The sequence below is a fragment of the Elgaria multicarinata genome, chromosome 22 (assembly GCF_023053635.1).
Source record: "Elgaria multicarinata webbii isolate HBS135686 ecotype San Diego chromosome 22, rElgMul1.1.pri, whole genome shotgun sequence".
NCBI classification, from domain to species: Eukaryota; Metazoa; Chordata; class Lepidosauria; order Squamata; family Anguidae; genus Elgaria; species Elgaria multicarinata.
In genome coordinates, this window is record NC_086192.1 from 5,366,682 (window position 1) to 5,393,230 (window position 26,549).

General features: G+C 42.8%; 1 protein-coding gene across 4 annotated transcripts in view; it reads right to left on the reverse strand.

Annotated features, from left to right (window-relative positions):
* Nucleotides 1-26,549, reverse strand: part of NLK (nemo like kinase) — a 125,891-nt gene that overhangs the window by 8,257 nt on the left and 91,085 nt on the right. For 3 of the 4 annotated variants that reach the window (XM_063146699.1, XM_063146698.1, XM_063146697.1), the window contains 5 exons: nucleotides 24,649-24,734; nucleotides 22,586-22,795; nucleotides 19,672-19,773; nucleotides 8,260-8,346; nucleotides 865-1,063 (listed from right to left, as the gene is read on the reverse strand). In XM_063146699.1, coding sequence (XP_063002769.1) covers nucleotides 865-1,063; nucleotides 8,260-8,346; nucleotides 19,672-19,773; nucleotides 22,586-22,795; nucleotides 24,649-24,734 — 684 coding nt within the window. The remainder of the gene's footprint in view (nucleotides 1-864; nucleotides 1,064-8,259; nucleotides 8,347-19,671; nucleotides 19,774-22,585; nucleotides 22,796-24,648; nucleotides 24,735-26,549) is intronic. The other variant, XM_063146700.1, reaches the window with a different exon arrangement.

Here is a 26,549-nt window from a genome sequence, read left to right on the forward strand (position 1 = left end):
ACAAATGTTTTAAAAACGATTTCAGAGGGGCAGAGCCTGGGTGCTGTCTAACAAAGAGTTCCAGCCTTCCTCAACCTGGGGCGCTCCAGATGTGTTGGACTACAACTCCCAGAATGCCCCAGCCAGCTCTGCTGGCTGGGGCATTCTGGGAGATGCAGTCCAACACATCTGGCTGGGGCATTCTGGGAGATGCAGTCCAACACATCTGGCTGGGGCATTCTGGGAGATGCAGTCCAACACATCTGGCTGGGGCATTCTGGGAGATGCAGTCCAACACATCTGGCTGGGGCATTCTGGGAGATGCAGTTCAACACATCTGGAGCGCCCCAGGTTGAAGAAGGCTGAGTTAGACAATATTATTTTTTTAAATCACAAGATTTATTTTTTAAAAACACAAGATTTTGGGTGGCTGGAATTCCATGAAACAATGGGAACCCTCCACCTTATAGCTACGTACTTCAGATCCCACAAATACCATATTTCTTCAATTCTAAGACGCACTTTTTCCCCATATAAACATCTCTAAAAACAGGGTGCGTCTTAGAATCGCGGGTGCGATTATTATTTCTTAGAATCAAAGCTTTTTTCCCTGTTGGTGGTACTGAAATTAGTGTGCGTCTTACAATCGATGGCGTCTTAGAATTGAAGAAATATGGTATTAGCAAGGTACTTTCCATACAGATGTCGAAGAAAACATGTTCTGAACATATTTATACATAAATATTAAGCATAGATAACATTATATACATAAATATAATGCACACATATTTTGTTCCAAGTTTGTATTTGTTATTTTGGTGAGACAACAAACAAGTAATCAACAATAAACAAGGCCAAGGAAACTTTCCAACTCAAAACACTGACCTTTCACCTGCCGGACAGAACTGAGGTTCTTTTCAAAAGTATCGTCGAATTTGGGATTTGTGATGGGTTCAAAATCACTGGTGTAAACTCTTCCAGTAGAAGTGGAAAAACAACATTTACACATGCAGGTGTGATATCGCAAACGCCCTTCGTCAAGATATGGATGAGCTAAGGCATCCTTAGCGGATATTCTTTTGGACTGGAATTTGAGAGAAGGTAACACAGAATTATGGATTATCAAGTAAGGCTTTTGTCGCGTATTTACTTCACTTACTAAGCTAATCCTCATTACATATCTTTCTTAAAACTTCATTATCCTTCTATTTTGACCACTAGGAGGCAGTGTTTGCTTGAAAAAGACAGCATGCCTAATAACTCCACTTTCCCCCCACATGGTTTGCTATGCGCACACACTTGCATGCACACACATACCAATCACAAACACGTACTGTAACTGTATTTCCAATACCATTAAATAGTACTGTTGCAAATTAGGGTTTGTACAAACAGCCTCCAGGACGTGAAATTGTTATCACTGAATCTGGAGGACAGATCTGGCTACTTGAGGGTATTCTGGATTTTTATTTTTATTTTTTTAAAAAAAAGATTGCCTTTCCCCCCTTTCTTTTCTCCCCTTCTTCTTTCCTTTTCCTTAACTTTTTTCTTTCATCTTTCTCTTTTTTTTTCATTTTCCTTAGATGTAATGTCTCTATGTAATGCTTTTATGTCATGTATATTTATGAAACAATAAAAAATTGGTACAGTCAAAAAAATGATTGCTATGTTTTACATTTTAACAAGGTAATAAAAAAAGGAAAGGAACCTCTCTCTCGTGCAAAGTACTTGAGTCATTGCTGACTCCTAGAGGGACGCCTGCTTTCGCTGGCGTTTTCTTGGCAGACTTTGTAGCGGGGTGGTTTGCCATGGCCTTCCCTGGTCGCAGTTACCTTTCCCCCAGCTAGCTGGGCACTCATTTTACCGACCTCGGAAGGATGGAAGGCTGAGTCGACCTGAGCCGGCTGCCTGAGAACCAGCTTCCGCTGGGATTGAACTCAGGCCGTGGGGAGAGTTTCAGCTGCAGTAACTGCCGCTTACCACTCTGCTCCACACAACAACAAAAAGAGAGATAAGGTACAGGATTCTATAAAGTATTGATTGATAACTATTCCATTCAAAAGCAGACAGTTATAATTGGCTTCCTTCAGGTCTTCCTTTGCGATAATGACGAGATCAACCCCAAAACATTTGAGGGGGACCACTGAACCGAGAGTTGTTTGTTTGCAGAAGAAATAAATGGATACCATTTTGCATTACATTAGTCTAATTCGGCAAAGCCTTTAACTATAATCTGGGTGGGTCAATTTCCCCATGAAAACAGGGAACTAGATATGGTGGCATCACAAAGACACTCCATTTTTTCTTTTCTTCTTTGCACTATCTTGTTATTTCTCCGGGCCTGCCCCATGATTGGTAGATGGGATGGAAGACACTGGTCCCAGAAGTGGGAATGCAGCAGGCTGGGGCATGGACGTGTGCTTGTTTTGGACTGCTGCAGCGTCTTAGCGACCGAGATGAGATCAGGGGTTCAAAGTGCATGGGGTTATATGGATTAGAGTGTTTCCAGATGGGCAATTCCTAATGCTATCTGTTCATTGCTCTCCCAGTGTAAGCTACATGTGGAATTGCAATTGTCTGGGGATATTGTGCTTTGTGTGTGTAAATCTAAAGGAAGAATGTGGGTCTAAGGAATGTCTCCTCATATATATTCCTGCTCATCTTCGGAGGCCCTCCTCTGGGTGCCCCTGCCAAAGGAAGTTAGGCAGGTGGCTAAAAAAGAAAGGCGTCATTTTCATAATGCCCTTTGCAAGGCAGCTTATCTGGCCACCTACATTGTTATCATTTTGTTACCAGGCAAAGACCTTTCATTTCTCTCAATCATTTTAGATTTTATGGCTATTTTGGTTAATTTATATTTCCCCCTTTGGTGTTAATTGTCTTTTGCACTGTATTTTATTTTTTAGGTTGCATTCCTATATGATCCGCCCTGGGAACTCGTAAGCCTCCGAATTCAGAGGCTTATGAGTATCCTCTGCCACTCTGCATTTAAGCTAGATGGGCGATTTCGCCCGTCTAGCTGAGTCTTTGGGGATGGGGATGGAAGGAGGCTAGGGCAGTCATAAGATTCCTGCCCACTTCCTCTCCTCCTCCAGGAATGCTTTTGCCAAATGCAGAGAAGTAGCTGGCACAGAGAGAATCGCACCGGCTATGAAGGGGAGGGGGTGGGGACCATGGTGTGTTTCCAACCTCAGAGTCCATAAACAGAACAATCCTATGCCCTCCCAGACACAGTCTGGCTTGGGGGGCATAGGATCTCCCCCTTAGCTCTTTGTAGCCTTCAAGGAGAATGTTTGTTATTGGGCAGATTATAAATGCAGTAAATAAATATTATTTTATTTATTTATTGCATTTCTATACCGCCCAATAGCCTAAGCTCTCTGGGCGCCTCACAAAAGTTAAAACTATAAAGTACAATTTAAAGTATAAAACTTAAACTATTTATTTAGTGAGCCCAACATAGCCATGTAGGTAGGAGAAGAGAGAGTAGAATTCACCTGGGCAGCATCCATTCTTTCATTCTTTTTTCCCCTTTTAATTTTTTTTTAAAAATCACGCTTTCATCTCTGCTGCCTCCAGACTCCACTCTGCTGCTACCCTGCCCCCAATTTGCCAAGCTGGCTACCCACTGGCAGAAATCCCAGCTGATCACTGGACACTGCCCAAGGCGGCGGCTGCTGCTGCTGCTGCTAAACCTTTTGCTCCCAGAGGGATCGAAAAGTAGAAGCAAAATGAAAAGGTGGAGGGGAGCATGCACAAATGGCAAAACAAGCAGAGATTTAAGGACATCATCGTGGCTGCTATTTCTCCCCCTGACTCATGCCCCAAATGAAAAAAAAACTAGGGTGAGGGATAGTTAGTAAGTTTTAAGAAGCATAGGGGCAATGCTTTCTCCCCACACAAGTGCCACTCCAAACTCTATTAATAAGCTTTTTTAAAAAAGAAAAAGAAAAAAGAAAAAACATGATCAGAAAATCTTGGATTGAAATAATTAAAAATCTACTTCTAGTTTCCCTCCAAGAACCCAGCCACCCCTTCAATTATTTACATCCTTCATCTATTTCTTCTGTTTTAAAACCATTTATACGGGTAGCTGCTGCTTCAGGAGCCAGGATTTCTGCTAGCAAGTGGCTTGAGATTGGGCGAATAAGCTAGGGGGAAGACGACAGAGAATAAAGGAAACAGCAGAGGCAGGAGCCCAGGGAGGGGCTTAATTAAAGAATTCCTCAACCACACTGAATTAAAAGGGGGATGCTCAGAGGGTGGCGACAAGAGAGAGGGCCTTCTCTGTGGTGGCCCCCCAACTGCGGAACGATCTCCCTGACGAGGCCCGCCTGGTGCCGACATTGTCATCTTTTCGGCGCCAGGTCAAGACTTTTCTCTTCTCCCAGGCATTTAGCAATATGTAATGACCGTGGGTCTGGTTTTTTGGCTCATAGTTTTTAAAGTTGTTATAGTGGTTTTAAATGTATGTGTATTTTGCTTGGTTTTGTGGTTTTTAATCTTTGTATATTGTTTTTAAGTGTTTTTATCTTATGCGAACCGCCCAGAGAGCTTCGGCTATGGGGTGGTATACAAATGCAATAAATCATCATCATCATCTTGGGGGTAGGTGGGTTCCTAAGGGTAGGATCTTGCAGGGAGAAAACTGGCAGACAGGAGATAGATTCTTCTTTTCTCCTGATCCTCTTGAATAAAGAGCACCAAGCTGGATGGAGGTGCTAGAGCAAAGGGTAGTGAAAGAGGTGAAAAGTCAGGATAGTCATTGCCTGCCTGGTGTGTCAATGCACACATCAAAACACACTTCTTTAAAAAACCAGAAGGGAAGCCCTATGGCTGATTACAGGTGTGGGAATTGCATTCCTCCTCCAGGTGCTTTTTTATTTTTTAAAAGGCAGATTTTCTGGAGGTTTAAAAAAGCACAGAAGCAACATGGGGAAACACAGCAGGTCAATGACTTCATAATGGCCTTGCATGGCTGCTCTGTAAAAAGTAGCAATGCCAGTTTAAACCCTCGTCTAAAAACACCCTGGGTTTCTAATCTTGCTTTGTAATAAATAAATAAATAAATAAAAAATTGTTTTTTCCTTCCTCCCTAGGCTATCTTCAATGTGAACTTGGTTGGGGAGAGAAGGTTAATTTCATCAGTAAATTGCTGCTGCATACCTTGAAAGTCTATAAGATAGGATTCTCTATTTAAAAAAATAATAATAGAAATGTTTGATCTTACTATCATTTTAAAAAATGCATTCAAAATCAGTCCTTGAGTCTATCTGAATTTCCCAGTCACTGCAGTGTAATCATGATATACAAGAATTTCATTTCTGTTCACAAATCGTGTGAACAGGTCACATTCACAATCCTGAACACAAGTGCTTTTTTTTTAACATTCAAAAATATGGGCTTTGAAATTTGCCTATTCTTTGTTTAAAAAAGCATTTTTATACTTTAGTCAATGAGGGGAACGTGTGCACTTTAGAAAATGAGCTGAAAAACAGGTTGAAAATGAAAATGGGAGTGAGCCAAAACTAGCTTCAAAGTAATTTTCAGGGAATTTAGATGAGTTCAGAAATGGCTGGTTCTCTCATCCCTACAGTGGACACATCAGGCAATACGACTATCAACCACCCAGAATCCATTTTTCAGGATTGTTGACCTGAATTTCAAAGAAATGTTGAGAATGTACTTCTACCAATGATTATAGGTAGCCCGGTTGATATAAAGATAGATGGGCTAACATCAGAGTAATTTCAAAATATATTTAGAGCTAAATGTTTTGGCTTCCACCCTCAACAGTACCTGTAATGTTAAATGGATGCCAAGGGTGGCAGTCTGGAACACTAGGAAAAGAAAATTCATAAGGAGGGGAAAATCAGAGGTATGAGTGGAATAAAGCTTATGCAGGTTAAGGCCAAACGGATGAGGAGTTTTGAGTCTGTAGATCCAGAATTTCCCCCTTCTGTCTAGCACGTCAGGGTCCTTTGTTTGTTCAATCGGAAACAATTGGAAACCTGAAAGACTATGTGCAGGTGAGTTAAAATGTCTCTCAACAGGCTGCTCTAGCATTTTGGTAAGAATTGTAGATTTGTGGTTTTGGAATTTTGTTCTTAGGTCTGTTGCAGTTTTTCCTATATACTGCATGCAACACCCATCTTTTACATTCAATTCAATTCAATATATATTCAGAATCAAACTGGGATAATGCCTCTATTTTAAGTTGTGACCTGAAGAACACAGGATGCTGCTAGGCTATTTTTCTGTCTAGACCAGTACTGTCTGGCAGTGGCCCTCCGGGGTCTTAGCCTCTTGTGTCACCTGCTCCCTAATTCTTCTATTAAAAAGATTTGGAGATGTCAGGGATTGAACCTGGGGCCTTCTGCACACAAATCATGTGCCCTACTATTGAGCGATGTTTCATTCAACAGTGGTGTCTGAAAAACTCTCTGTAAAGGTGTGTGGGGGGGTTCAACCTACCACCTGGGACACAAAAATATGGGACAGAGGAAGAGCGATGCCGAGGGGGACCCTGCCATCGCCTGGTAGTTGTGTGGAGAAATAATATAAGAGATGGCGCTCAAAAGAGAAACCGCAAGCAGCTGTAGCTCAAGTGACTTGGGAGCAGCTCTGGGAAGGAAGGGTCAGGCACAAGGATCTGACCTTTGTGGGTTTCAAAAGATACGACTGAGAAAAGCCTGCAGCTATGGGAAGGAGACGCTTGTGCAAGACGGCTGAATCACCTGTAGCGTTTTAAGCAGAGGCTAAGGTGGATATGAAGAAGATTCAGGAGGAGAGACTGGCGCACAAACACATGCATGGAATGATTAACTCCACTGAATACTGGAAAGAGAGGTCCGAAGAGATTGGCTCTGTGAAGGTCCTCTTGCTTGGTCTTCCAGGTGTCTCGCAATGACAGGAAGAGCTTGGAGGACTCCCAGAACACAGCCTCTTTTGGGAGTCTCTGCCATCCATTCTTCTCCCCACAAGCAGGGCTGTCCAAGGGAAAATAACAGACTTCCAGATTACGCTCACCCTTCCTGGAAGGTCTGATGATTCAGCGCTCTGAGGGAGGAGAAGAAAAGGAGCAACTCATCTCCTGCAAGCTTTTCCGCCCGAGGCATTCCTGTATTGCTAAAACGCAGGCGTGCCAGTAAGAGACCTCTCAAGATGGATGTTTAGGAGTAGGCAAAAAGGCTGAGGCCCAGAGTAAAGGGCTCCACATCAATGAGGCATAGAGTTCCCACAAAAAAGTGGCAAAAGAGAAAAAGCACTTGGCTTCAGAATGGAAAGTGGTGACGTGCTTCCAAACAAAGGTGAACTACCTACAACTAAACTGAGCATGGGGTGAATCACCAAGTTCCTTCATACGACAGAACCCGGTTCTGTTCTGAGGGCGGCTGGCTGTGAAGATGGAACCCACAGCTGGGGAGGCGAGCTTAAAGAAACTCAGATGTGCTCGGCCCACACAATCATTTTAAAGAAGAGCTGGCTTGAGGAATGCAAATGGACAAGTGGGGCTACCGAAAATTCACTGGTGAGAGAGCAGGAGGCAGGGAAATGCAAATTCTAATAGGTTACGGTGTTTCGGGGGTGAGTAAGGAGGAATCCAGTCCTTTCTGTTTCCTTTTACTGCTGGAATTGTAGTTTGGAAAGCAATGATCAGGCTCCAATTAATTAATCTATGCTGCCCATTAGCTGAAGTTTTCTGGGTGGTTTGCAAGACAAAACTCATTCTGACCCCGCACTGTTTTTCTGTAGAAGTAGGAGGACCAGCATGGCTAGAAAGCCTCGTTTTCCCTGCCCAACCGCACAGTTTAGAGTGGACCTTGCACTCGACTTGCCGACACATAACTGCAAATCCAGGTGTGAGGAACCTCTGGCCCAGGAGGCCACATCTGGCCCTCCTGGGGTTTCATTCCAGCCCTCCATGTTTCTCCACATGGCCATGGCCCTTTTTACTTGTCTCAACCTTTCCCCCCCAGATAACCATTGTTTGGTGATTTCCTGGCTTTTATGCAGTTTTCCCCATTCTAAAATGTTGAAGCGCCTCTCCTAAGGCTTAGTTACTTGGCAATAAGAGCTTTCAACTAAAAATAAAATAGGCTTGGATTTTTTTGGCCCCGCCCTGCCTTTGGCTCCTCCCACCACAGGAATGCATTCCCCCCACCAAGAGCCTCTCCAAAGTGGAATTTTGACTTTGAGCTAAAAGAGGTTCCCCACCCCTGATTTCCTTCTATACCCCCTTCCCCCGTTTTAAATGCAGACTACGAAACACTGACTCACTGGATCAAAGACCAACATCCTACAAAGGAGATGAACAGCTTCGTGTGTAGCTTGGCTGGATAATGTATACAGGACAGGAAGGGATGGCTGTGAAGAGGAAGAGAAAAAGCAAACAAACATTGAGCCTTATCTGAACAGTCTTAAATGCAGGCATGCAACCTTCACATGGAATCATTGAAGAGGCACACATGCTTTTTTAAGGGGTTGTACACTAGATATACAGAAATTCAAGTCTTGGGTTTCTCAACCATAGTTAACCAACTTCTCATTAGCTTGTACAGTACAGAGTTGTGTATGTGCCCGCCAAGTACAACTGAGAGGTTTTGCTGGATCAAACCAAATTCCATTTCAAAATTCATCAGGACAACCCCACCTTCACAGCAAGTAGCACTTGTGCATCGGGATATTTGGAACTTTTTTTTAAAAAAAAGGATATTGTTAAAGTACTAGCTGAGCTGTTTCCTCTAAAGGAAATCATCACAAGGTTGCCAGAAGACTCAATTTCATCTTTCTTAAATGAATCCAGGCAGGGAGATAAATATAGGAGGCAAAGCTTGCAAAATTGTATAACAAACAGAACTGTTCATCTTGTGTATTCTTCTAAAATATGGATTGTCTGGAACAGAATTTGGCTTCTTAAAAGTTCACGGTTTGGGTTGGTTTTAATTTCATGAAGCAAACTTCTAGCTTTTGTATTTATGGAGCTACATTTTACAAGAAGCAGAGAGAGGCCTCATTCACACAGAACAATAAAAATCCTGGCTTATCATGAACAATCTACATGCTGTTGCATGAAGCATGTTTCTTCTCATTTTGCTTGCTAGTTTGATGGCTATACGAAACAAGAACGATTTGTTTAGCTTGTAGTCTGAACTGGGGATCCTGGCTTTGTGCCGGAACACATAAACCCAATGAACCCTGATTTGCGATCCTAGCTTGTAAAGGCAGCAAATAACATTTCTGGTTTGTTTAATGGTCATACTAGGGTGAAGGAATAAAACAGGATCAACAGGGCTGTGTGGCCAGCATACATTTAATGATAGGCCAGGCTTCTGAAGAACCCTGCCGTAGGGTTTTTGGCCAGTGGAGGAGTGGAGCCAATAGCAGGGAATCCAGGGAAGGCTGCAAGCCCTGCTTTGCCTGGCACCCTTCATCTCCAGGAGACGTTCTGGCTTTTCTCACTAAGTTTGTGGGTGGTAAAGGAATGGAACATGGCAGGGAGGCGCAAGTATGGCCATTAAAGGAGGAGGAGGAGGGAGTCCTCCTCTTCATCTACCTCTTCCTCCGGTTTGGATCACAAGAAAAGAGGAGGGCTAAGCACCATCAGAGAGCATGTGTGTAGGAGTGCCCACCCTCATAGCGATGGTCTGTCTGGTGTTTCCTCTTCTGTTCAGCTCTTCTCTAGCATTTCGGCCTTAAGGGACTAACCCCATTCAGATGGGAGTCCAAATGACCCTGAATCCTGGCTCCTTGGATTTGTGTGTGTGTGTGTGTGCGTGGAGAGGGAGTTATTGTGCATGTGTAATCATCATAGAGAGCGCTAACAAAATGACATCAGATGTACATAGGCCATTTTTGTTTCCAGGGGTGATAACTGTCCAGAGGCATTCATAGCTGGTGGGGTCAGAGGGCTCATCTACACCAAGCAGGATATTCCAGTACGAAAGTGGTATATAAAAGGCAGGAGCCACACGACTGCTTTAAAGCGTTATTGAAGTGCACTGCAGGATCTACACTACTGCGTTATAGTGGTACTGAAGTGCACTGAAAAATGCTGGGGCCCATGACACATCTACACCAAGCAGGATATAACACTATGAAAGTGGTATGAAAGCGATATATGGTATGTGCCAATGGGCCCCAACAGTTGTCAGTGCACTTCAATACCGCTTTAAAGCAGTAGTGTGGCTCCTGCCTTTTATATACCACTTTCATACTGGAATATCCTGTTTGGTGTAGATGAGCCCAGAGACTGCATCACTTGGGCCTACTGTTCTTCCAACAAGCAGTAAAGGTGCTGCATTAGCTACCCAAAGTCCCCTGGAAGATATCTGCAGAGCTGCTACTAGGCTCATTCTTCTACCTTCCTCCGGCATTACAAGTTTGATGCTTCAGTCCAGGCACCTTTTGGCTGCCAGGTTCTGCTGCAGGTGCTGTGAGTCCCTGTGCCCGCCTGAAGGAGGGATACATCTCTTTGCTGTGAGACATCTCTTTGCTGATGGCTCTACTGCTCTGCTCACCAAGAATGGAAAGTTGTCTTACTGGGAAGTGTCCTGGTCAGCAGAGAAACTATCCCATCCAGTACTCATTCTCTCTGACTTTTCCCCGTAGTTGGTGGGAATTGCTTGTCTTTTCTAAGTTTTTTTAATTTGTTGTTTCAAAGCATTGTACTGCTATCAGCAAGTTCTGTAACTAGGGAGAGGGGGTCCTCCAGGGATGGAAGTGAGATTTTATTGGCCTGGCCTTCTCAAGCTGGAGAAGTTAACCCATTGCTGTTGGGCCCACTCTCTGCTGACCAGAAGGACACTTCACAGTAACTCCAACTTTCTATTCTGAGTGAATGCATTTCTAAGATTGAGCAGAGGACACCGAGTGAACGCAACGAAAACAGCTTTTTCTCAGAAGCGTGGAGATTATCTGGAATTAAAACAAAAATGGAAGATGGGTTGGCTTGTAAACAACTTCTAAAAAATGATCCTATTTCTCTAAAACAGCCTTCCTCAACCTGGGGCGCTCCAGACGTGTTGGACTACAACTCCCAGAATGCCCCAGCCAGCTCTGCTGGCTGGGGCATTCTGGGAGATGCAGTCCAACACATCTGGAGCGCCCCAGGTTGAGGAAGGCTGCTCTAAAATGTTAGATGGAAAGGAAGGAATGGAGAAAGGATAATTCCAGACAGCTGCAAATTCAAGGTCAATTGAGTCTTGTGTTCCAGAACCTGTCAGGGCATCACCCCCTGCATTTTTGGCCAGGGAGGAGGATTAAAACTATACGAGTGTTCAGATACATCCCCGTCTTGAAAGTCACTGAGATTCTACAGTAGCCCTGAATATAAGTGCTCAATTGTAAAAAGTCAGAGGTCCCCAGTTTGGACCTAACGAGGAATACAAGCCAAGATTTTATGCCAAAGTGGAAAGGGAGAGAGAAAGGAGGTCTGCGGGGAGCCCTGACACTCATTCATGGCTTTATAAACTTCGAACTCTCGTCTGAAACTAGCCAAAATCTATTGCAAGCGAAGTTTGAGGTGGACTAAACCCAACGTTCAGTCCCAGGCCATCCAATCACGATAGCAGCAAGCTTGTTCTTGCAGGTACAAATATTTTAATGTATTTATACAATTGAACTCTGCAGTCACCTCACTGCAGCTGTCCACGTGTAACTGGGTTACAGTAAAGATCCAACACGCACTGGGATTACAAGCCAACTTGAGTTCACCCAACCCGACTTTTGAAGTTTGCCGAACGTGGCTTGGATACACCCAAGACCTCAGTTCCAGGATATAATCAGCAAGATAATCTCCAAAAGGTTAGCTAAGTGTGCTGATGTTTATCTTACAGGAAAAGCTAGGCAACACACTAGACCTGTTGCAAATGCAGCAGAACTCTTTCGTCAACAACATGTTCCCAATATTGCAGTCTTAAAAAGAGGCCAGCAAGCCAATGGAGCTCAAGAACCTGATTAAAGCTTGCAGATCAACTTTGTCACTAAGAGTTGCGGCTACGTTCAGAAGAGGTATGCAAAAAGGCCGCTGCATACTTAAGAATTGTGGACACTCCTGCAAGACATGTTTCACAGTACGTGGAACACTGCAAGGGATGTGCATGGCTGGACTGCGTTAGGACAGCTGGTCACAGAATCATAGAATAGTAGAGTTGGAAGTGGACTATGAGGCCATCGAGTCCAACCCCCTGCTCAATGCAGGAATCCACCCTAAAACATCCCTGACAGGTGGTTGTCCAGCTGCCTCTTGAAGGCCTCTAGTGTGGGAGAGCCCACAACCTCCCTCCAGTTAAAAAGATCCCTAGGAGCAAGCCTAGGAAAGTCCTGAGATGCTAAAGAGGCCTTGGCAGTACTGACCTAGATGGCTCTTGTGGTCTGGCTTGGGATATCATAGAATCATAGAATAGCAGAGTTGGAAGGGGCCTACAAGGCCATCGAGTCCAACCCCCTGCTCAATGCAGGGATCCACCCTAAAGCGTCCCTGACAGATGGTTGTCCAGCTGCCTCTTGAAGGCCTCTAGTGTGGGAGAGCCCACAACCTCCCTAGGTCACTGATTCCATTGTCGTACTGCTCTAATAGTCAGCAAGTTTTTCCTGATGTCCAGCCGGAATCTGGCTTCCTTTAACATGAGCCTGTTATTCCATGTACTGCACTCTGAGAGGATCGAGAAGAGATCCTGGCCCTCCTCTGTGGGACAACCTTTTAAGTATTTGAAGAGGGCTATCCTGTCTCCACTCAATCTTCTCTTCTCCAAGCTAAATATGCCCAGTTGTTTCAGTCTCTCTTCATAGGGCTTTGTTTCCAGACCCCTGATCATCCTGGTTGCCCTCCTCTGAACACGCTCCAGCTTGTCTGTGTCCTCCTTGAATTGTAGAGCCCAGAACTGGACGCAATACTCTAGATGAGGCCTAACCAGGGCTGAATAGAGAGGAACCAGGACCTCATGCGATTTGGAAGCTATACTTCTATTAATGCAGCCCAAAATAGCATTTGCCTTTTTTGCAGCCGTGTCACACTGTTGGCTCATATTCAGCTTGTGTTTGGGCTTTAACACTGTAGTAAATGATAACTCATCAAAAACATTGTTCTTTGTGTGTCACACAGCAGCTAACCCTGAATTCAGGGAAGTCCCTGATTCAAATCTTGCCTCAGCCATGAACTTCTTGGGTGGCCTTACGCCATCCATTCTCTCTCTGCACGTGTGTGTGTGTGTGTGTGTGTGTGTGTGTGAGAGAGAGAGAGAGAGAGAGAGAGAGAGAGAGAGAGAGAGAATGAATCCTGGCTTACATTACAGCAGTGTTATAAGAGAGATAATGTATGTGAAGCACATTGAATACAAACTCACTGCATAAATGTTAAATATTATTGTTCATTTGGAGGCACTCTCCCCTTTCATTCTCAATACTATTCTTCAGTGAGTCATCACTTCCACACCCATTCTTACTTAGCATAATCCTTTCTCTCAAGATTCCCAGGGAAACGTAATGCAATATATGTAGCCCCAGAAAACTGATTTTGTTTTCATTTATTTTAATTCTAAGCACATTATTCATTCATAAGATTCTTCATAATGGATTTTGGTTATTATTTTTTATTACAGATCTAAGTATTAGCTCCTGAGATGAAGGGCTCCTCCAAAGCTATTATTGCTGTTCTCACATCTGTGCTTTCAGAAAATATACATAATGTGCCATATTAATGTCTCCTTTTCCCCTAACATACGTTAAATTTAGATTGCAGAGTGAGGAAGCAGCACCTCTTTTTTGCACTACACTGCTTAACGCCATCGCTAGTAGTATCTAACGCTGCCGTGCGCTTCTGCTTATTCCCTTGTGCCCAAGGGACCGACCACCAGTGCATCAGGAAGTGAACGTTTCCTAAAGCAACCCCAGAAATGAACCCAAATGCTCATTTTTGGAATGGGAAAGGTCAGCGTAGCAACCTTCTGCAACTGACCTGCCAGATGCTGGAAACTAGTGTTTTGGCTTGTTTCCAGTTGCTTTATGAACCACTAGCTTTGTGTTGCGCCATGCAGACAGCACTGGCTCCTGCCCCACGTGGGCCTTCACTCTCTGTTTTAAAGGTGTAGAAAAGGCTGCTACTTGGAATGTAACATTCCTCAACTCTGCCCACAAGACTGTGGGTGGATTCCCGCACAGAGAAGGGGTTGGACCCGATGGCTTTATAGGCCCCTTCCAACTCTACTATTCTATGATTCTAAGGACAAGCAACAACTCTCGCAGCATTTTTCTGAGGCACCATGCATTTAAGTTCCCACTGAATTCAATAGGGTTTACTCCTGAGTAAGTATGCAAAGGAATGTGAGCCTGAAATTAGAATCCGGAGGTGGGGTGGCTGGGGGAGAGAGAGCTCCAAAATTAAAAGTAATTTCCTCAGATAAAAATAGCCCTGACCTCTTTATGTAAACCTCCTCCCATATGTACCTGCCCGGACCTTAAGATCATCAACAGGGGCCCTTCTCCGTGAGCCCCTGCCAAAGGAAGTGAGGCAGGTGGCTACTAGGAGGAGGGCCTTCTCCACTGTGGCACCCCGGTTGTGCAATGATCTCCCCAGAGAGGTCCGCCTGGCGCCTACACTGTACTCCTTTCATCGCCAGCTGAAGACCTTTTTATTCTCTCAGTATTTTAACACTTAATTTTAACTTAAATTTAAAGTTTACTGTTCTAACTCTGTATTTTAATCTTATATCAATTTTGCTGCATGGTTTTATCCTGGTTGTGCTTTTTATACTGTATTTTGTAATTGTGCTTTTAACATGTTGGTTGTTTTATTGTGGTTTTAATTTTTGTGAACCGCCCAGAGGGCTTCGGCTATTGGGCGGTATAAAAATTTAATAAATAAATAAATAAATAAATAAACCTAAAAGGCTGCCATTTCAATAGGAAAAATACACTATCTAAAATTCTGGGATTAAATAGTGTTTGTTCTCCAGCATTTCCTATACTATCATTTCATTAGTATGGCGCTTAGAAAAAAACCAAATCTGCTTTCCTATGCAATTTCAAAAAACAAAGCTCAGTACAGAAAGCAGGTGTTTGGAAAACCCATTAGGAGCAGGGAAGAGAAGATTATATAACTATTTTTCTATTAATGGTGGATGATTAATTGTTATTGATATGTGGGAGGAATATGCTATATGCCAACCAAGGACTAACGCATCCCCAGCCTGAAATATAACTAAGCAATCAAGCCTTTTATACCATGTCTATTTATGGGACAATATTAATAGAAAAAGGATTAGATTCTACAATAGCTTTACATAATCTGGCAAGTTGTCTGGAAGATTTCAGGGGATGCTTCCTGTGCAAGTCCTCTTACAACTTCCACAGCTTGCTTCTTTCTTTTTTGGAAAAATAAATAAACTAAGAATAAAGGCACTGCAAGGATTCTAGCATGGCTACCACTTTCTATGAAATGTTTGAGCTGTTCTAAAGCAGGCCTACTTCATGAGCCTACTTCATTTGCCTGCAAGAAAGGCAAATGCTATTTTGGGCTGCATTAATAGAAGTACAGCTTCCAAATCGCGGGAGTTATTGGTTCCTCTCTATTCGGCCCTGGTTAGGCCTCATCTAGAGTATTGTGTCCAGGATGATCAGGGGTCTGGAAACAAAGCCCTATGAAGAGAGACTGAAAGAACTGGGCATGTTTAGCCTGGAGAAGAGAAGATTGAGGGGAGACAGGATAGCACTCTTCAAATACTTAAAAGGTTGTCAAGCAGAGGAGGGCCAGGATCTCTTCTCGATCCTCCCAGAGTGCAGCACACGGAATAACAGGCTCAAGTTACAGGAAGCCAGATTTCGGCTGGACATCAGTAAAAACTTCCTGACTGTTAGAGCAGTACGACAATGGAATCAGTTACCTAGGGAGGTGGTGGGCTCTCCCACACTAGAAGCCTTCAAGAGGCAGCTGGACAAGCATCTGTCAGGTGTGCTTTAGGGTGGATTCCTGCACTGAGCAGGGGGTTGGACTTGATGGCCTTGTAGGCCCCTTCCAACTCTGCTATTCTATGATTCTATGATATCCCAAGCCAGACCACTGAGCCATCTAGGTTAGTACTGCCAAGGCCTCTTTAGCACTTCAGGACGTTCCTAGGCCTGCTCCTAGGGATCTTTTTAACTGGAAGTGCCAGGAGTTGAACCTGCAAAGAATGTGCTCTGTCACTGAGATAGAATGTCTCAGATTCCAGGAACTGAAAATCTGACCTGCTTGTACGAGGGGGTTAAACGAGACCTTGGAACAAGTACTAAATATCAAGGCGTTCTGGAAAACCACACGCTTCCCTTTCCTTCGCTCTCCCCTTCTGTGCCCCCTTACCTGTATTTCCATACCCAAGGACTGATCATTCAGTCCTAATAAGCCTGGGGAAAAGTTGAGCCTTATTTATTTATTTATTTATTTAGAATATTTATATACCGCTCCCCATTGAAAAATTTCGGAGCGGTGTACAAGGTAAAATGAAAATAAAAACAGAATAAAACAGTTAAAACAAAATTTAAAAAGAAGCAAAAAACAACAACACATAAATCCAAGGCTGCATGTTAAAGAAAGGCTTCTTGGAATAAAAATGTTTTCAGGAGGCGCCGAAAGGAGTACAAGGTTGGCGCCTGCCTGACCTCCAGAGGCAGGGAGTTCCACAGGAGGGGGGCCACCACGCTGAAGGCTCTTCCCCTGGTGGATTCCAATCGGAGGATGGATCTAGGTGGAACCACCAGGAGCAGGCCCTCGGATGACCTCAGTGACCGGGCAGATTGGTAGGGGAGAAGACGTTCTCTCAGGTATCCTGGTCCCAAGTTGTTTAGGGCTTTGTACACAAGTACAAGAACCTTCAACCTGGCCCGGTAGCGAATAGGCAGCCAGTGCAGTTCCCTCAGCAGAGGAGTTGCATGCTGGAAAGGGGCAGCTCCAGACAACAGCCGAGCTGCAGCGTTCTGCACTAGCTCCAGCTTCCGGAGCAGCTTCAAGGGCAGCCCCACATAGAGCGCATTGCAGTAATCCAATCTTGAGGTTGCCAATGCCTGTACCACTGTGGTCAAGCTATCCCTGTCCAGGAGAGGCCGTAGTTGGCAAACCAACCGAAGATGGTAAAAGGCACTCCGAGCCGTGGCGGCTACTTGAGCCTCCAATGACAGAAATGGGTCTAAGAGTACCCCCAAACTACGAACCTGTTCTTTCAGAGGCAGTGCAACCCCATCCAGAACAGGCAATGAGCCTGTCTCCCGGACTCAGGAACCACTCACCCACAGGGCTTCCGTCTTGCCAGGATTCAGTCTCAGTTTATTGGCCCTCATCCAGCCCATTACTGAGTCTAGGCACTGGTCCAGGACTTGCACAGCCTCACCTGATTCAGTTGTCACAGGGAGACAGAGCTGCGTGTCATCAGCGTATTGATGGCATTTAGCTCCAAATCCCCTTATGACCGCTCCCAACGGCTTCATATAGATGTTAAATAACATTGGGGACAAGATGGTGCCCTGCGGCACTCCATAGCTCAATTGCCAGGAGGCCGAGGACTGGTCACCCAATGCTACTCTCTGAAAACGACCCCGTAGGTAGGACCGGAACCACTGTAAAACAGTGCCTCCAATGCCCATCCCACAGAGTCGATCCAGGAGGATACCATGGTCAATGGTATCAAAAGCTGCCGAGAGATCGAGCAGGATTAACAGGCTTTCCACCTCCTTTCTTCAAAAGTTTTGGTAAAATTTGCTTATAATTCCCCAGCTATATTATGTGTGCACAAAGTCATAGCTCTACACACAAGTTCAAGTCACACCAGGATTTCACAGAGAAATGAAAGGTATGCAATTCTTCCTTTTGGCACAAAATGAATCCCAACAGGATATTCCTTTGTCAGCACAGTTTCTAAACCCATTGGTGGAAATGCCCTTCATCGTCTTGTGAAATTGTGTTGTTGTTTTTTTAAAAAAAGTGGACGTTACTGAGCTGGGAATGTTTATTTTCAGTTTCACACTTATCAGAATTACTCCTGCAAGTAACTTTCTCTCCTGAAGCTAGTATTAGAAACATGACTTCTCAAATAAGGCAGATGATATTATTCAGATATACTGTACATGCCAACTTTACAATCTTCAAGCATTATATTTAACTTCTTAATATCTTCTGCTGTAATATCCAAGACACAGATGGTAAAACAAATTAAGGTTAAGTGGCTTGTTTAAGTAATTGGATTGTATTCACTCTAATTTAGGCTAAGTGTTATTCTTCATATGCTAGTATTAATGCACAAGCACCCAGGACCTTTTCCATGTTTGTTCAGTTTGCTAATACTACACACGGCCAGCCACATCCACACCTCAAGCCATCTAGCCAAGCCTGTTCTAACCAACAGAACTTAATTGTAACTATACACTGAACGAACGAATAGAGTGTGAAACAAAACTTCCCATACTATATTTCTAATGCAAATTGCTTTGCCATTGTTTCCTGTGTCACCCCAATTCACTACCCTTGGTCTAAAGTGGCCATGCCTTCAAAAGAACCAGATACTGCAGAACCACAGAACTGAAAAGACCTGTGAGATGACCCAATTCTGCAGGTCGGAAACTATTTTTGCTGGCAAACACTTTGAATCGGAGAAGTGCCAAACCCTCTGTAAGGTAATTACGGTTTAAAGAATTATTTTTGTAAGCCACCTTGAGAGCCTTTTTTGGCTAAAGAGCAGGATAAGAGTGCGATAATAAATAAATAAAATAAATAAGATAAGATGCCCAGAGCATGGTTGGAAGACACATTGAAGAGCAACCTTACTGATGCTAAACAGGTTTGGTCAGGATCTGGATGGGAGACCACCTGGAACCTTATGTATGCCACTTGAATTCGACCATGGAAGAAAGGCAAAATATAATAGCAGGTTTTACTTATAATCACTGTTATTTAATTTTATTGTATTGTTTGTTTCATATAAAGACCATATTTGAAAGACCGTATTCTCCCTTATGAGCCTGCCCATGCTTTGAGATCTTCTGGAGAAGCCCTTCTTTCAGTCCCACCATCTTCACAGGCACGCTTGGTGGGAACACGGGAGAGGGCCTTCTCGGTGGCTGCTCCGGTGCTTTGGAACTCTCTTCCTGGGGAAGCTAGACCGGCTCCCTCCTTGAGGGGCTTTCGGAAGCAGGCAAAAACTTGTTTGTTCCAGAGTAATCTGGTCTTCCATCTATGTTAATGACTTATAATTTTGTCGTGTATTTTAAATGTTAAAAAAAATTAATTTTTTTTTGTACATTTCTTTTCCTAGGTTTTACAATGTATGTTTTAAACTTTGTAAGGCCACCTTGAGGCCCAGTATTGGGTAAAAGGCGGGATACAAATAATAATAATAATAATAATAATAATAATAATAATAATAATAATAATAATAAAAAAAAACCTTGGGAGGCTTTCACTTGTAAAGGTAGTCTAAAAATAATTTTAAATAAAGAAAAAGTAAACTACACCCACACTGTGTATTGGGAGACTTTTTTGATTTGATACTGATAACATGAAAACTGGCTCCAAGTTTGCCAAGATGAAAATTTAGGCCTTCAGGTATTCTCACCTGGTTCTCCTTTCACTTGTTTGAAGCAAGCATGAAATGTTGGAACTGGCACCCCATGAAGTGCTTACAGACTTGGGCATGTTACAGAATTCGGAGGGCTTCCATCTCATCCTACCTGTTTATGAGGACCCCTGAGTATGTGTGCCTTGGCGCCTTCACAAGCCGTCCTCATTGCTTCCAGTGACGGTGTTCCCAAAAGATCTGTGATCAAATCCAACTGTGGAAAAGAATATCCCCAATTTTAAGATCACACACCTTTGCATAGTTCCTTTACTCCTACTTCCCACTTTTGGGTACTCTTTGAAACTGGGAAATTTTGCACATTTATGTATGTATAATGCCCTACTTTTTGACATGAACATCTCAAGGTAGCTTACAATAGACAGTATCAATATAAACACGACACAATACGACAAACAAAGAAACCCACAAATGTAAAAACATTAAAACTAGCAGATTAAAAATGGCAGCCAAAAGCCAACTGGGGCCATAGCTAGACCTAACGTTTATCCCAGGATCATCCCGGGTTTGTCCCTGCCTGAGCGCTGGATGCCCTGTGTGGCACTTAGATGAACAAGTTTGACCCCAGGACAATCCTGGGATAAACCTTAGGTCTAGCTACGGCCTAAGAGTATTAACAACATGGGAGAATGGGACATACTTCACCAAGTCCCTAAAAGGTAACAGAGTTGGCCGCAGGAGAACTTGTCTAGAGAGGCAATTCCATAGCTTGGCCGCTGCCATGGAGAAAGGCTTTTTACAGTAACCATGTGCCTCACTTTAGAAGGCAGGGATCATGGAGAAAGGCCTTTTGAAGAATATCGAACTGGCAAGTAATTTCACGCCAAGGGTTCTGCAGCCATCTGTGTTTATTTTATGTCCCCAGGGAATCCTGGAAATTGTAGCCTTCAGAAGGAGCTGAAAATTCTGTTAGGTATCCAAAGCTCCCTTCAGAGAGGTATATTCCAAAGAATCCGTTGCAGGGGGGCGGGGGCACAGTAGTTAGAACAGATTTGGAACTGATTTAAAACCAGTAGGATAGACATGTGCAGTCACAGCTATGCAAAGCCAGATGTAATGGAAGACTGGAAACAGGAAGTCCTGACGCCCTTTTGAAATCCTAGAGCAATCTAATCATTAAATGCACGGTCAGGAGAGCAAATTGCTAAACCTGAAAGTCCATCTAGCCGCAGCATGGTCTTCTTCCCCTAATTTAGCAAAAACTGCTCTTGATTAGATTGTGTTTACTTTGTTTTAATCCCCAGCAAATTGTTGCAACATCACTTAAGCTCTTGAGATGATGGATTAGTGAAAACAAGCACACTTAAAAGAGCAACCGCCAGAATATTGTGATACTGTCAGTATCTGTCCAGAACAGAATAGCATTTCACTTTACTTACTGGATCATTTTTAAAAAGCACCTCAAGCACGCTAATGATTACCCACCCACATTTGTCCTCGCAACGCCTGGACAAGATGGGCAGCCTTGGGAAGGCTTCTCTCTCCACCCCCGTTCCCCATCTGTCATATAGGAAGGAAGACAATCTACCTCACAAGGTTGCTGTGAGCATGAATCAGATAAGGAAGCTGAAGGCTTGTTATTCTCCAAAAAGAGGTAAGGGTCCATAAGATTCAAGGCTGTCAGCCCAAAATCCTATGGTCCACATGGCTGGAATAATGATTCAATAGAATAGCATTTCACTTTACTTACTGGATCAAGGATTCTTATTTATATAAAACATTTATATCCTGCCTTTCCACTGATAGTACGCCTCTAATCAGTAGTTAAACATAGACTAGGTTTGGATGACATGATAACCAACGATGGGTTAAATAGTCAACGGTGGGTTAAATAGTCAACGGTGGGTTATTATATCATTTGTCAGGACCTTTTCACACCACTGTTTGTTATTCAGCCAAAATAACCAATGCAAATAACCAACACTGTCCAGAGTTGATTATTTGAACAATAGTTGGTTATCATGTTGTGTGTTGGGCACCAACACACAACATGACTATTGTTGACTATTTCATTGCACATAGTTATTTTTGCGACTACAGAGTCTGCTGGCAAGAGCAGAACTCACAATGGCTGATGGGATACTTGGAGGGAGAAAGGGTAGGGAATGTGTCAATCAAACACACTGTTGACTAATGGTCAACTTGATGCTGCCCTTAATCCACACCACGGTTCGATTATAATCATGTCATCAACCGTGGAGTTAACTATTTCACCCAACATTGTTGTCTGAACATAGCCAAAGAACAAACCAAAGGTAAAAACACCACAGGAGCAGCCACCATTAAAACCACCAATATATATCTTGTACATTTTTTTTAAAAAAAAGTCACAAATAAAATGCCATCCAAAAAAATTTAAGCAATTTTTTAAAAAAGTTTGTAGTTAGGAACATAGGAAACGGAGTGAAACCATTGGTCATCCAGCTCAGTATTGTCTACACTGACTGGCAGCAATGGCTCTCCAGGTTTTCAGACAGGGGTCTTTTCCAACCCTATCTGGAGATGCCGGGGACTGAAACTGTGTGCAAAGCAAATCACTCTACCTGTTGGTATCTAGGGAGGGGGTTCTCAAGTCTTGGTGGCCCCCAAAAGAGAGTATTGCTAGAAGTCACGCCCTGATCTCTGAAGGAAGGTCTGCGCATGAGCAGCAGTTCTTTGGATCTTCTGGTCTCATTCTGTTTAGAGCTTTGTAGTTAAAGGTAGTGCTTGAATTGCATCAGGACACAAACTGTAGTCAGTGTAGACCTTTAAGCAGTAGCTAGCTGCTTGAAGCTGTCCACTTCAAAGTCCAAAAAGAAGTATGGGGTATTTCTCATTGGTGTGGACAAGCAATGCTGGCGACAGCATATAAACAACCTCAAGGCGTTCCTTAAAACAGTATAACCTCATTCACATAAAGGACTACCCCCAACAGGACTCCCAAGGCATTTGGAATAACCAGAATTTGTTACAGTGAATTCTATCAACTGGAAGATTCAGAAAGCATTAAAAGTGAAACAACTTTATACCTGCTGAATAGGACTTTGTGCCTGAAACAATATTCTTCTCCCTAGCAGTTCTGCAAATATACAGCCTACAGACCAGATGTCGATGGCATTGCTGTAGTGACGGCTGCCCATCAGGATTTCGGGAGCTCGATAATACTGAGTGACAACTTCCTGAGTCATGTGACGAGATTCATCTAATTCTTCGACCCTGGCCAAGCCAAAATCACAGATCTGGGAGGAGAGGGAAAGGAAAGTGGTAAAAACAATTGGTATGTTTATACAGATATAAAAACAGTGGCTATATTGGGGTTGGTTCCAGGGTCCAGGTTGCCTTCCTGGTAATAGACTACATTAACCGTGGTTCAGGCCAATGTCTTGAGATTATTTGTGTCCAGCACCACACATGTGAGCAAGGCATATGGACATATCAAGACTTTTATCTTCTCCTAGGCATTTAGCAGTATGTAATGAGGATGGGTCTGTTTTTTGGCTCATCATTTGTAAAATTGTTATAGTGGTTTTAAATGTATGTGCATTTTGCATGTTTTTGTGGTTTTTAATTTTCGTACATTGTTTTTAAGTGTTTTTATTAATATGTGAACCGCCTAGAGAGCTTCGGCTATGGGACGGTATACAAATGCAATAAATAAATAAATAAATAAAATATGGGGATGGAAAGAATGTGGTCAAATATGTATGCATGTGAGTGCATTGAAATTCAGAACAAACCTGAACTATTGATAATAGCATGCAGGTGCAATTCTCAGACCCACCACAAGATCCAAGATATTTCAGTAAATGCCTTTAACTAAACCAGTGTTATTTGAAATGACACAGTCAAAGATTCTATGCCATTTATGACTTTGCCTTTCTGGACTACTAACATGCAGCAGACTGGTTAGCCTGCACCTGCCTTGTACCACAACAAAATTTATGCTCTTCTAGACACAAATAAATAAATAAATAAATACAATTCCACCATGAAGACAAGTATGCCAGGGAGAAGGATTCTAACCCAAACTTCACTCTGACACACAGGTTTTACGGTTTAGAGGTATTTATTTTTTTGTTTTGTATGGAGGAATGGTCAACCATTTGAGCCTCCCCCTGCAGTGTGAAGTCATATAAGCCCGACTCAGGTATACTGTTGCTAAGAATGAGGCCTTAAGGAAACCCATGTGTACGGTAACCCATTGTGTAGACAATGGATCTTACAAATGAGATCATGTACAACTTAAATCAAATATCATATTAAATCAGTGTTATTGGAGTTAACTTTGGATTTTATATTGGAAAGGAAAAGGAGACTGGACCCCTGTCAAGACCAGACTCCTGGGCTGCAAGTCTATACCCACATGGGTATTTAAATATAAAAATAATAATAACAACAATAACAACACTGAATCAGTAAAAGGCAGCATGACTTGGCAAAGCCCGTCATGTCCATCTAGAAAAACCGCCATGAGCAAGAAAAGAGAGATACTATCACTATTACTACTACTACTACTAATAATAATTTCCCTCCCTAGGACAAAAAAAATCCCTAAAAGGGGGAGGGGCTCCCCAAACGTTCTAGTTCTTTCAATGGGACTTCTGAGTAGATATGCACAGAACTGTACAGTTAATCTACAGGCAGGGAATGACCCTGGCTCCTGTGCACCTTTTTTTCTTTTTGTTTTGGGAGGACATGGGGAGAAACATAGTTCTCTCCCTGCTTCTGCTCAGTTCAAGTGACGTTGCTAGGGTCAAATCAAGGCATTGCCATCTGCCAATACTTCATAATTATGAGTGGATAACGGAACTACCACATTCAATGCTGCATTCATAATGGCAACAATGCATTGGGATGAACTATACTTTTTAAAGAAATCACAGCTACTTCAACAGAACCAACTCACCCTTATCGTTTAGAGTAATTTTCTAGGAAATTTTAGGGTTCCTGGATTTTGTTTTAAACATTTTAGGGATATAGGAGAGAAGAGGATTATAGAAGAAACTTTCCCGCTTTCTCTCTTTATGAAACTGCAAAACATTTTTGGACTCTTGCATGTGCAATATATTTGATATAAGCATGAAAAAGACACCTTAAGAACGCAGTTGCTGTTCACAAGAAGGTTCCCTGGTTTAATGTCTCGATGCAAAATACCAGCCGAATGTAGGTATTTGAGACCTGCAACAAACCAAAACAAAACCAGGAGCTTAAAATAAAAAAGGAACATTATGCATAGAGTGAGACAATAGAATCTGATCTTGAAAGGACATCCAAAGTCTGTGGGGTATGAGCTAGAACTATATGCATTACGTGTTTTGTCATAGGCTGTTGAGCAGTCACTTTCTTCATATTTCATTCTTCCATTATGATGTAAAAAGTAACCCAGCCAGAGAACAGACACCTATTACAAAGGTTTGAATGCCAAGATACACTTCTCAGTCACACTAGCTTTTGATAAAGCACTTATATAGAAACCTTTAATAGGGGTGATGGAAATAGTAACCTTTCAGCTTACAAACACTCTCTCGTCCACAGATGCTTGGAAGACTCTATTTTGGTCTGTAGAGAATGTAACTACTGAGGAAGGCAGTTGATGCTCCCCACATTAACTTCTTACTCATGTCAAGTTTAGTTTCTTTAAAGAATCTACCCCTTACTTTTTTTCTGAAGGCCTTTCAGTGATAAATACCTAGTTGTCATGCTTGTATGACACATATAGACCATAAAAACATAGGTGAAAAGGGTCCCTTACTGCTGGGGAGAGTGAAAGGTAGAAGTTCAGAATCTACTAGTAGATCTCTGGAGGAATTGCAGAAGATGGACAACAGTTTCTGATTGCCAATTATTTAACAATAGCAAGTAAAATAGAAATTTTTTAAAAGTTCTCTGAATAGCCAGACTTGTGCTTATCACTTAGCCTCAGTGTTTCTCACCCATAAAATGGGAATATTAATTGCTTGCTTTGGATCAGGCCTTTGTACAACTCTACTGATCATGTCAGGTGTTTTATATTAGAATCCCTATTCTACAGTTATTCAGATGTAGATTTGTTTTCATATATATAATGTATGGCTTATGGGGTGTAGCAATTAGTTGCCCCCACTGAGCCGCCTCATCAATTTGCACCTGACTCTGATTAGTGACCTTCTGGGTTCCAGTAAAAACAAAGTAGATCCCACAAGTCCAAAGTCTGCCCAACCCTGCTTCACTGGAGCAACTCTAGCTATTTAAATATTTTGAAAGCTTTTGACACATACATAGTGTTGCAAGCTGAAATCAAAACCACCCGATTCTTAGCATGTCCAGGTGTGGTGGTTTTTGCAACCTTTTGATCAGAATAAGAAGGCCTGGAGTTAACTGATTCAGTATTATTTTTCCTCTGAATACTAAAGCCTGGGTTTGTTTTTTCAAGTGTAGTTTGAGTTCAGAAAAATCTTCCAAACTAAACTGAAATTCGAAATATACATACATATTTATTTTAACCAAGTGTTATTTTAAGTGACATTTTAGTTTTGGGAGGATACTTCATAAGGGAATGAACTAACACATTAGGAATGCAGCAAGACCAATCCACAAAGTACTTCACAACTGTTGAGGGTTTTGAAATGTCCTTGCTTCTACTCTTTGTCACCCATTGCCTCATTTTAACCAATATTCCATCCCTCCACTTTCAACTTTGCTCCATTCCACTCTCACACACACACCTCTTATGGATAGTCCCCAAATTGGGTTCTGCTGTCAGTGATGGGAGGCTCAGTTTGGGTTAACACAACACGCTACCCCACCCAGTGAGGGTTGTTGTTGAACAGGGAGTCAATGTGTGGTCTGAATGCAGCACATTTTCTGAAGGGTGGGTTGCCGTGTTGTTTAAATGCAGCATGTTTTCCGCGGGGTTGTTCGTTAACCATGCAGTGTGGGTTGTTAACCACTCTGAACAACTCAACAACAAGCTATGAATTCTTGTTCGAGAAAAATAAACCACGCTGCATGGTT